Source organism: Sceloporus undulatus, chromosome 4, assembly GCF_019175285.1.
Source record: "Sceloporus undulatus isolate JIND9_A2432 ecotype Alabama chromosome 4, SceUnd_v1.1, whole genome shotgun sequence".
Lineage (NCBI taxonomy): Eukaryota > Metazoa > Chordata > Lepidosauria > Squamata > Phrynosomatidae > Sceloporus > Sceloporus undulatus.
Genome location: NC_056525.1, coordinates 38,784,005 through 38,796,037, shown reverse-complemented (window position 1 = coordinate 38,796,037; position 12,033 = coordinate 38,784,005). Strand labels below are relative to the sequence as shown.

The following is a 12,033-nucleotide window of genomic DNA, read 5'->3' as shown; positions in this document are numbered from 1 at the left end:
GATTGTCATCTGGCTGTCTGCTAATGTTTGATGTGATTTGCTTTTATATCTGATGTTTTTTTAATTCGTCTTTTCTTCCTACATTGTAATTTTATCTATTCCTCTATCTAATTGTTATTACTTTTAGAGTGTACGCCTCGGGCAGGCTTTTATATATTCCTTAATTTTACTGACTTTGTACAGCGCTGTGTATAATTACAGCGCTTTAGAAATAAAGTTTAATAATAATAATAATAATAATAACAACAACAACAACAACAACATTACCCAGTGACTACAAAAGTGGTTAAGCAACTACATTATGGCAGAAAGGATGCCCATAACTGAAAACATTAGATCATAATCTAAATCAATCTAGTGCTTTCAGTACTGTCCACGCAAGCTTTTCACTCACTGGTGAAAGTCAGATCAGTAACAACAACAACAACAACACTTGTTTATTTATACCCCGCTCTTCAGTCAAAAGGCTGTCAGAGCGGCTTACAAATTGTTAATTAGACATTTAGATATTTATCAAAATTATCTGACAAAATTACTTTTACAAATTCTATTTATTTCTACTGATAGTACCCAACAGCTGTAATTCTACTGCCTGAAGTCATCCACCAGATGATTAGGGAAGGGGAACACTTGGAGGAGACTGCCCCTTTTTCCTGAAGTTCCCCCCTTGCCAAATCTACTCTAGAGGTTTGGGAAATTCACACATATTCATCAAGTCTAGGGCAATGGGAGGGATAACTGACAAAAAATGTCTTTCTTCCTATTTTGTTGAGATTTGTACTTAGTTACCATACATGGTAGATCGGAAAGGGATGTTTGTAAATAAGTTTGCTCAAAAGCAATATTGCAATTTCAAATAAACAGATTCAAACTGGAGGTAAAACTCATACAGATATGGTAAGGTTCATTTTGGCATGTCTTAAATTGTAAGAATATGATAGGAAAAATTCAAAACAATGAATTAAACAACCAGAATCTGCTGTCAAGGATGATACTAAATATTCTCTAGACTAGCTATACAATTTTTAACGAAAAGGAACTCTAGGAAAGTCTGCAATACTCAAGAGCAACTTAACTCCTCAGAAAAAAATAATCACTGCATTTTCACATGCATATAAGTAATATTTATTCCAGCAAACTTAGTTTCAAATTACAAGAGAAAGTAGTACCCATGTTTAAAAGGTCAGGAACATTGTCCAAGATGATGCTCAATTTCTGTTTGAAGTCATCATCATCAATATTCCCTTTAAAAGCAATGAAGATTGTATAGTCTCCAGAAAGGATATCAGATTGTGTGTCATCTTCTTCCACTCCAGAGTCAAGATCCATCTCCAGTTCTTTCATAGTTGAAGAACATAACAAAGTGTAGTCATCTTTTAAATTAGGGATATCACCCCAAACCATGGCTATGTAATTTGCTGCAGTAGAAGCTAATCAAGTGTTAAGAAGAACCTATGAAAAAACAGAAATTTTAAAAGATATTGTTTACCACCTGTATAAATAGGCATCTAAACAAATACAGGTTAACGTTGTATTTTGTTCTTAACATGTTCAGATCTGAGGATTTTTTCCCTATTTATATGCTGCTTCTATATAAACGTAATGACTGAAATATAAAAGCCCCCAAATTCACCATCAATTTAAGGTGTCATGTTTGGAAAGAATCATTTTGACATTTTTTGTGAGATGAAAAGTGTATTTAACAAGTCCATAGAGCTAGCAACCGCAGCTTTCCTTTTTTTTTTCCCCCCCCCAAAAAGTTGCTTTTTTGCCACAACTGCAAATGGCAGCAGAAAATCTCTTCTCAGCACCTGGTAGCTGACATTCTATCCCCTGAATGATTCTGGAATAACAGGATGCTGCAATGCAGTCTGAATTCAGGATGCTGCTAATGAAAACTCTGTGGTTATTTTCCCTATGGAAAATGATTTCTTTCCAAACTATCCCACTGAGTTTAGAAGATTTGGGGCAGGGTAACCAAGTATGCTGCACTGAACTCCGTAGAATAAAGACATAATATGCATGTGATGCCTCTCAGCCAATTAGCCCTCTCAGTCGTGTAGTGAACTTCCTAGGAGAGAAAAAACTGTCACTGATGTTCAACATCAAGGTAATACCCTTTTTCACCACTCCCACTGAATAATTTGAGCACTCCGCCCACAATCAGTCCTTGCAAAATTCTGAACTAAACATTAAGAATTAAAATACTTTTTACTAACCTATTTCAACATATTGTTTCTTTTCAGTGCACTGACAAAATACTAGAAGGTTAAATTTAAAAGCGAATAAAACAAGACTTTATTGACAGAGCTAGTATTTCAGGGGTATCAGCTAAATACAGTTCTGTTACAGAAAGAGGTTCATTAGCGCACAAGAGATACTCAGGCCTGTTTGCTTACTACTGGGAGCCAAAATGGGACCCAATGTCTGTGGTGCAAAACCGACAACCATCTGAGCTATCATATCTGTATTCCAAAAGAGCCCTTTCACACTGCTTAAGATACCACAAAGGGCTTAAGGGAGGCCTGGAGAGACAAGACTGCCCCTTGGTGGACAAAATAGTCCTTGGTGCCAGAGTACCCCTGATGATCCCAAAGCTAGAACATGATAAATACATATTGAATTTAAGGATTTTCAGAAGCAAATGCACAAGGGCTCAGAACCTCTGCTTCTTTTCCATGGAGCTGTAAATAATTTCAGTTCTGTATTATAGCACATACTTCTGCTTTTTCCACAGAAACTTGGAAGGGTGTTTCTTTTAAATAGACAGTAGTACAGTTAGCATCCACAAAGAACCATAGGGAAGCAGAAGATGTACAAGCTGTTTTGCAGAATGCTAGATGATGACAAAAGGTCAGAATTCAACAGAGGCAAGTGTGCTTAACTAACTATTAAGAATGCAGTTATATGCACCATTATTGTATGGCATAGTGGTTTGAGTGTTGGACTACAACTCTGGAGACCAGGGTCGATTCCTCACTTGGCCACGAAACCCACTAGGTCACATGCTCTCAGCCCCAGGGGAAGGCAATGGCAAACCTCCTCTGAACAAATCTTGCCAAGAAAACCCCATGATAGGTTGGCCTTAGGGTTGCCATTAGGTGGAAACAACCTAAAGGTACACAACACAAAAAACACACTGTAACTTTGGAAGCACTTTGAAAGTTATGGATTAGGCCACGGTTCTATTTCCATTCTTCACACACTCTGCTTTATTCTGTGGTTATTTACCCATTATCTATCATCCATGTAAAACTATTTCACCATTATAACATGTCCAGAGTACAGTGGGACCTCGGTATCTGCAGGGGACCCATTCCGCCTCCCCTGCAGATACTAAAATCCATGGATGCTCAACCCCGTGTTGTCCCAAATGGCAGTGCGTGCACATGGCCAAACCGCCACTGCAGCACTACAGCAGCCACTCCCTTTGCAGACAAGTCTTCAGGGTTAAGAAACCATGGGAAGCCTGGAAGTTTCAGGGATGGAGGAGTGGGCTTTTCCCCATCTCAGCCCTGCTGAGTCTGCCAGCTGACATGCTGACTTGAGGGTTTCCCATGGAGGCAGCTGCAAGGAGACTGGCAGCAAAGAAGTGACACAGCTTTGCAGTGAAGCTCCTGGGAGAGATGGGAGGCAGTGTAGTTGAGCAAGAACTATGTGGCTGCAGAGGAGGCAACCTTGGGGAGCAGGACCCACCTTGCAAAAAGCCCCAAACCCTCCTTTCCCTTTCCTAACCACAGCTCCCTTGGGTGATGTCTTGCTGACCCCCGGAAGTGGAGCCAAGGGTGCTCAGGAGATAAAGGGTGCCTAGTCTCTCCTTCTCCTCTTCTGACCAAGGTGGAAATCTCTCAGGAGAGGGATGTCATGCTTCTGCTTCCCCGGCCAGGCCCCCCTGTCCTGCTGGTATGTGTGTGTGGGGGGGGGGGGGGGGGATTACACCCCAGAGGCTCCAAGACTGGGTTCACTTTGCACCCTCTTCCTTCTGCCTCCCCACTCCAGGGAGGGCCAGCTGCACCATGCTGGTTGCAACCATAAGGCCCTGGCTCCCTTTCCATTCTAGTTCTTTTCTACTGCCACTGTGGGCAGAAACTCCAACATGGTGGTGCCAAGGGCAAAAGAGAGGTGAAGCCCCAAGTGGAGGAGCCCGGCTTTGGTCCCAGATGCAGAGCAATCCAATGGCCTTTTTCCCAAATGTGGATCTTGCCTTGACATGGGTCCCCTGCAAGGCTGGAGGTGCCTGATTGCCTGCCTGCCTGCCGCAGAGGCAGCGTAGTCAGGATCCTTACTGGGATCATTCCTCCTGGGCGACCCAGCACAGCTTTGCAAAGAGGAGGGTCAGAAGGACAGGACGGGATGGGACGCCTTCTGCATCTGCCCAGTGCCAATGGGGACAACGTAGGCTTGCCATCCACAGATACCAAGGTCCCACAGTACTTCCTTTATCTAAGATAAGATTCCAGCCTATGATAGTTGATGTCACAATAAATGTTAGTCTGTAAAATACAGTAGGCCGTCCTCGCTGTCCTGAGCATCACTTGCATTTTATTTATTTTTTGTACATTATTCAGAATATGCACAAGGATACTGCTCTTCCCTTTTCCAAAGGAAAAATCCAGAAGAAAAAATGTTGTTAGAAGAAATAAGGAAATTCTGATGAAAACGAATGACTGCATAATTCTTTAAATTATGGTCCAAAACACACCCTGGAAATAATCCAGTTTTAACCGCTTTAACTGCTCTGGCTCAATGCTAGGAAATTCTGGGAAGTTCTGTGAGACATTTAGCCTTCTCTGTCAGAGAGCTCTGGTGCCACAATAAACTACAACTCCCAGGGGGCAGTTAAAGCGGTCTCAAACCGGATTATTTCTACAATGTGTTTTTGAGCTACTATTCACTAGGATAAGGGAGTGAGTGATCAGCACAAACATTTTTCTAGAAAGTACTTCTAAATGCAGTATAAATTATATCTTCCCAGCAGAAGGGCAATCAATAATTGCTTTCTGCTCATCCCAGCAAGTATACCTCTTCTACATCATTTCCTGTAGATGCAATGCCTGAAGAAAGAGGCTTCTCCCTCCATGCTCCAGCCTGCGAGGGAGTGACCAGGCAGGCCCAAATCCACCAGGGCTAGCCTGAAGAAAGAGGCTCCTCCACCCATAACTGCCATCCTCCGGCCTGCGAGGGAGTGAACAGGCAGGCCCAGATCCATCAGGGCTAGCCTGAAGAAAGAGACTCCTCCCTCCATAACTGTCATCTTCCGGCCTGTGAGGGAGTGACTGGGCAGGCCCAGATCCATCAGGGCTAGCCTGAAGAAAGAGGCTCCTCCCTCCATAACTGTCATCCTCCGGCCTGCGAGGGAGTGACCAGGCAGGCCCAGATCTACCAGGGTTAGCATGAAGAAGAAGACCCCTCCCCTCCAGTCCATCTGCCTTGGTCCAGGCGTCAGAGGGAGAGAATAACCACTGGACCTCATCCCCTTTCCCACCACCATTCCCTTCTCCTTTTGTGTCGTGTCTTTTAGATTGTAAGCCTGAGGGCAGGGAACCGTCTAATTAAAAATAATAATTGTAAGCTGCTCTGATAGCCATTAGGGCTGAAGGGAGAGGTATAAAAATAATAAATAAATAAATAAATAAATAAATAAATAAATAAATAAAATGCAAGCAAAAACACATATTGCATTTTACTCCCATAAACACCAAAGTTTTTGCTATTTTCTTTGAAGGCTGTACATTTAGTAATAATATTTAAAAAGAGGCACATTTCCTCCCTGTAGAAGACAAGGGTCTGGAAAAGTGATAGGAGAAAACATCATGCAAGGAAACCAATACTTTCAGTCACCACAGAAAGCAAATGATATTGCTATATAAGAACAACCTACCAGGGGATCCTGTATTAGATGATGCATGATTTAAGTTGTACCAGAAAATTTGAGCCATTACAGCATTCAGGTTGCTAGTCTGTTACGGAGATCGTGGTGGTCTGATCCTTTGAATTCATCAGGTCTGATAAATCTGCAAATTCATCCAGTTAACAGTCAATTATTTTTTCTCCTCTGTATCAAAGCAGCACCCAACATAAATATTCTGACAAAACCTTTTTATTAGCTTCTGACAGGTTTGCTCAAAGTCAATATATTAACTTTAATGTTTTTGTCAAACTGGAAAACTACAAGGAATTAAAAACAGGCATCAGTGCAAACGCACACCTGAGTTTCAATAATTTGATCCATAATACCACATCTAGCTATTTCCTTGGTCCTCAAAACGTGGAGAAGACTTTCCTAATAAAGAGCATTAAATTTCAGAAAGCAAATACTGAAAAGTAAAAAAGAAGTCTTCCTCATCTACAGAACTGAGCATCACAGTGTAGTGAATTCCTCTGACAGAGGACCTTTAATGATTCACAATGATTTCTAGGGATAAGTATATCCTCATTCCCTATCATCCCAATGATTTGAGGCAAACAGAGATCATCATTTAAAGATACCTAGAGGTGCAGTGTTAACTTGTCATGTTCTCTTCTGTTCTTCCTCCAATATCAGCAATGACAGAATTTGTAGGTGGAGTTTTTTAAACTCCTTTTTTAAAAAATAAAATCTAAATATTATTTTCTACATAATAAGAAATCTCATTATTATCTAATATTGAGATTTCTTTGCAAACCATATACAGAGAAGAAACTACTATAATCACACATACAATTTTACATCCCAAACAATAATAATAATAATAATTTGAAACCACTGACACACAGAGAATAGATAATACTGAGATTCGGTTTTTTCTCCTTTATGTTAACTCACTTTTTGTTAAGGAAAAAGCAACATGGGTTATACAGTCAAAGAAATAAAACATGTATGTGAGAGTCAGGGTGACTCAGCAGAAGCCAATTGAGAACCACACAGGTGTAAATGGTAATACAATTAACAAGTCCTGAATGCCAAGGACAAGAAATGTAAAGTGGATAATTGGACACACCTAACAATTGTTAAGTGGTCAAGGCTGAGATGATGAAATCATTAATTGTAGGATGAACCAAGAGAACCAATGAGAATGATGTACACGCCTACTGGGTGGAAACAGACAACAGTGGGTGGTACCATGCATTGACTATAATAATGACTATGCATCCCAATGTATTGTGTGGGTAGTAGTGGTAGAGTGAGGAGTAGAGTATTGTTGTATTGGATAGTTTTGGAGCTGTATATAGTAGAATAAAGTAGATCTTTTATATAAGACTACTGAGTTGTCTGGTGTCTTGGGTGAAGCTACAAGAACCAGCTGGATCCTGAAGAAGAAGGGTGAAGACTTCTGTGGAAGCAAGAGTGAGAAGGCTTGGAGAATTTGTCAGGGTCTTCAGCCTGTTCTCTGTAACTCTGCTAAGCTATAACCACTGGCCAAAACTGGTCAGCGCGGTGCACAACCAGGTGGTGAGTTCGAGCCAGAGGTGAAGAGCTACAACTCCCATCATCCCTGACACTTTTTGCATAATTTTTAAACTGTCTAAACAGAAGTAACTTCCAGTGGTCACATTCACATGTCACAGGCCTGAAACAGACAGGCAAAAAGTGCCACCTTTGGCCCAATCCAGGAGCATGGCGTGCAGATGATGCATGCCCCCGGATCAGTCAGAAACCGCATCAAGGGCAGCTAATGCAGCCCAAAGCTAGCCGCAAAAGGAGCAGGGAAAAACACTTTGTTGGCAGTCTGTTCCAGATTGCAGCAGCAGCCAGCCTCAGGATCGTGGCATCCGGTTGCAGCGGTGTCACGCCACCTCCAAATTGCCAGTGTATTTGACCCCAGAATAAGTGCAGAATTATGAGAACCTCTCTTATCACTTACAAGCAGTGGGATGATTTACAAGAGGGAATAATTTAATCCTCATTAGCAAACTATGGCCTGTTACAGACTGCCTAAATAAAGCTGCTTTGGGTCTCTTTGGATTATTATTATTATTATTATTATTATTATTATTATTATTATTATTATTATTAAGCTTTATTTATATAGTGCTGTAAATTTACACAGCACTGTACATAAAATCATTTATTACACGGTTCCCTGCCTTCATGCTTACAATCTAAGAAGACACGACACAGAAGGAGAAGGGAATGGTTGAGGGGAAGGGGATCAGGTCCAGCATTCTTCACTCCCTCTGAGGCCTGGACCATGGCAGATGGACAGATGGAGGGATCTGTGTCTTAAGGATAGGCCTGATGGCATTGGCCTACCCTCTCTCCCCCTCAGAGGCCAGGATGGAGCTGGATGCCTTCGGGGAGGGCGCAGTTCCTTCAAGGGAGGCCTGATGGCAGTGGCCCACCCTTCTCTCCCCCTCTGAGGCCAGGATGGAGTTGGATGCCTTCTGGGAGGGCACAGTTCCTTTAAGGGAGGTCTGATGGCATTGGCCTACCCTTCTCTCCCCCTCTGAGGCCAGGATGGATTTGGATGCCTTGGGGAGGGCGGAGGTATGCTATTTAAATGATGCATGGGTCTTAAGAGTCCGGAGGTCGCGCCAAAGCCACACTCCATTCCTAAGCACTGGAGTGCAGCTTTGGTGCAGTTTCTGGATTCTTAGGTTGCATGCATCATTTAAATAGCATATCTCCAAAGAGACCCGAAGCAGCTTTATTTTGGCAGTCTGTAACAGGCCTATATTTCTCTATGTTCCTTGTTGCAAACTGTCACATTACAGTTACCTGTGAATATAGCCTGGTAAAACATGGATTCAAGTTATCTACTCATTATATGTCAACATATGTAAGAAAAGACAATAGTCCTTTTAAGAAAGCAAAACTTAAATTTTACAGAAGGCCCGATCTCCCAGTGGTCACATTTTGATGACAGAATAGATGAGGGACAAAGCTACCACTGGCCTCATCTGCACTAATGAGAACTCTGGTTGATTAAATGTGGGATGGGACTCATATGAACACAGATGATGAATTTCCGAAGGTCAGAGAAACATTTATGTCCCCTCCTCAACCTTGGTGGATCCCACCTCCCACAAAACCCCACTCCCCAAATCCATCATCAAAATGGTAAATTGTGACCTAAGAATCTGGGGGAAGGGAAGAGGAATTTGCCATTTAAATGTTATTCCCTCCCACAAATTTTCTTAGACCAAAACATTTTTAAAATATATTTTTTAACATTTTTCTCATCTAAAATGGGTCCAGGGATTAGGAGAAATAACATTTAAATGTTAATTAACATTTATGCAAAATCTTGCTCCCATACCAGGCTGCTATGGTTTTTATCATTTTAAGGCCATCAGCCCAATAATAGGCCTTGTTGGGGCTGAATGAGGCCTGATGGTTGCACTTTTACAAGTTGAATAGTATCAGTCATCAAGGCATAATGCCTAAAAAAACTAAATATACATATATAGAAACAAACATTAAACATACCTTTAGATATGTCTCCTTGTTACCTTTTCTTTCTTAGTAGTTGATAAAGCTCATTTAGCATACGTTTCTGAAAAGGGGATTCATCAGCCTAGCAAACATAATAGACGGTGATGTGTTCCAATGCTGCACGTTAAAACCTAGAAAAAACAACAACATAATTAGCAGTTTTCCCCTAAATACTGTATGTTCAGCTTCTAGAGCTTATTTTAGAAAATCCATTTTTAAAAACAGCTATCTGAGACCTAATACAGGCTACGGAGTATAAGACTTGAAATGACCAATTTTCTAACGCACACACACCACAAAATTTTCTGAGGGCACACGTGCTCAATTTTATGCCAAAATGATTTTTCACCATGGGCAGTGTTCAGGAATTCCAGGAGGCTGCACACTGCCCATAACCTCTTTCCGGAGTTCTCATATACTTGCCAATTTAACCCCACCAAATGATATAAAATGTTGTTGTGTGTTTTCAAGTAATTTCCAACTTAAACCAACCTTAAGGCAAAGCTATCACAAGGTTTTCTTGGCATGATTTGCTCAGAGGGGGGTTGCCTTTGCCCTCTTCTGAGGTTAAAAGAATACGACTTGTCCAACATCACCCAGTGGGGGTTTCTATGGTCAAGCAGAGAGTTAAACCCTGGTCTCCAGAGTTGTAATTCAATGCTCAAACCACTTATAACTTCAAATTTAGCTTATAATGCTGCATCTTGGCCTGTTTGTGTTTCTATTTTGTTACAGGTGCACAATCAGTATTATGATGATGCTCTAGTGCCAGCCCTTCTTTTTACTAGCAGCTCTCTGAGCCTTCTGAAAACCAGGTCTTGATGATTTCCCATTCCTCCAGAGCAGGTTTCAGAGGTGCATAGGTAGCTGCAGTAGGAATGGCAGACCAAGCTGCTAAATGTGCTGGATTCTGCTGTTCTGTCCAACATTACATACATACTACCCTTTTTCCAATCAAAGTTGTTCACTCTCATAAGTTGAAATATTTACATATACTCCTACTTTCACAGGTAAATATATTTAGAATTAACAAAGAAATTAAGATAAGCATCTAGGCGAGTTGTAATCAGCCTGCAGTATGAATACTTCTCGGACTCTTTCCCGTTAAAAAAATACAACATATATTATCATGGATATCCAGGATTTGGCAAATATCAACAATTCCACACAACTATGTCTTAACACTCAAAGACATAAACTAGTGAATGCTGGCATATCATTGTGGCCATCAGCATTCAGTAATGTGGGATTAAATGTGGGTAAATAATAAAATCTTCTGAATGTAAGAAAATAATGAAGGATAGTCGGCATTTCCATGTAATACATCTTTGGCTATCTATTATACCACATTCAATATATAAAATGGAAATTGAATAATGCTGTAGTGTTATATATTTGTCAATTCATCCAAATTCTATTTCATGTTTTGAAGCACTCATTTTATATTGCTTATGTTCTAGTGTACATTCCTGTTATTGTTCTAACATGATTGTTACAGCACTTTTCAGTCCTACTCAGCCGAATCTTTCACACTATGGAGGAGAACAGTGGGAGATGAAAAATATGTATTTACATATATCTACATTCATTGAAGTTTGGATAAAATCTGGGAGAGTAAGTCTTTAGAGACAGAATTTAAATCATTTCTCTGAAAGAAGAGAAGTACATTATTGTTTAATATAACCTTAGTTATATTAAGAGAAATCATTAGAAGGCAAGCACATATTGAACAATTATTCTGAATTGTGTTTTGTAGTGCTCAATATAGGAAGGTGTGTATACTGAATCTTAAGGCACAATGGTAGCTAAGGTCTGGAACACATGGGCCAAATGACATGGCTTCCAGCCATGTTCAGGGCATAGCATTCAGATTACACATGCCCCGAATGCGGCTGGAAGCTGTGTCGATACTGTGCCATCCAGGAAGAACCGGGCCAAAACGGAGTGGATAGGATCTGCTCCTTCTGGCAGCTTAGTTCAGGACTGTGGTGACGACCTGAATCTCAGCCAGGTGCGTGCGGCCCTGACACAACCGTGCACCACTCTTTTGGGCCCATTTGTTTCAGGCCTAAATCATGTGATGCCAGAAACTGAATACATTGCTTATATAGGAGAAGTCTTTCACCAGTAGCTTCTTCCCAACAAGTCGCTCTAAGATAGTCCCTCCTGATTCCTCTTCTGCTCATAATCTTCTTTCGCCCTCCCCTAAAAAAATTTCTGTGTTTCCTCCTGATTCTTTGAATGAACTATCTACAGTTCTGAACTCTTGCAAACCTGCTACCTGTCCTCTTGATCCAATTCCTACTCATCTTCTTATTTCTATAGCTCCCTCTTTTCTGCCCTTGCTTCTCCATATCTTCAATCTCTCTCTCTCTACAGGCTCCTTCCCATCGGACTTCAAACATGCTCTCATTTCCCCAATTCTGAAAAAACCTTCTCTTGACGATTTCTCTTCTTCCCTTTCTTTCTAAAGTTCTGGAATGGGTTGTTTATTCTCGCTGTCTTGAGTTTCTTGAAGCCAACTCCATCCTCGATCCCTTTCAGTCTGGTTTCTGCCCAAGGCATTCTACAGAGACAGCTCTCACTAAGATCTCGAATGACCTTTTACGGGCCAAGGC

The 12,033-nt window shown here is 41.1% G+C and overlaps 2 protein-coding genes across 4 annotated transcripts in view; one reads left to right on the top strand and one right to left on the bottom strand.

Annotated features, from left to right (window-relative positions):
• ITCH (itchy E3 ubiquitin protein ligase) overlaps positions 1-12,033 on the top strand; it is a 603,853-nt gene that overhangs the window by 413,611 nt on the left and 178,209 nt on the right. The gene's annotated exons all lie outside the window — the stretch shown is intronic.
• Positions 1-12,033, bottom strand: part of NCOA6 (nuclear receptor coactivator 6) — a 67,168-nt gene that overhangs the window by 40,237 nt on the left and 14,898 nt on the right. For both annotated transcript variants that reach the window (XM_042465841.1, XM_042465843.1), the window contains exons 2-4: positions 9,410-9,546; positions 5,882-6,014; positions 1,170-1,452 (exon numbers count right to left, since the gene is read on the bottom strand). In XM_042465841.1, the coding sequence (XP_042321775.1) occupies positions 1,170-1,404 (235 nt within the window). In that variant the 5' untranslated portion in view covers positions 1,405-1,452; positions 5,882-6,014; positions 9,410-9,546. The remainder of the gene's footprint in view (positions 1-1,169; positions 1,453-5,881; positions 6,015-9,409; positions 9,547-12,033) is intronic.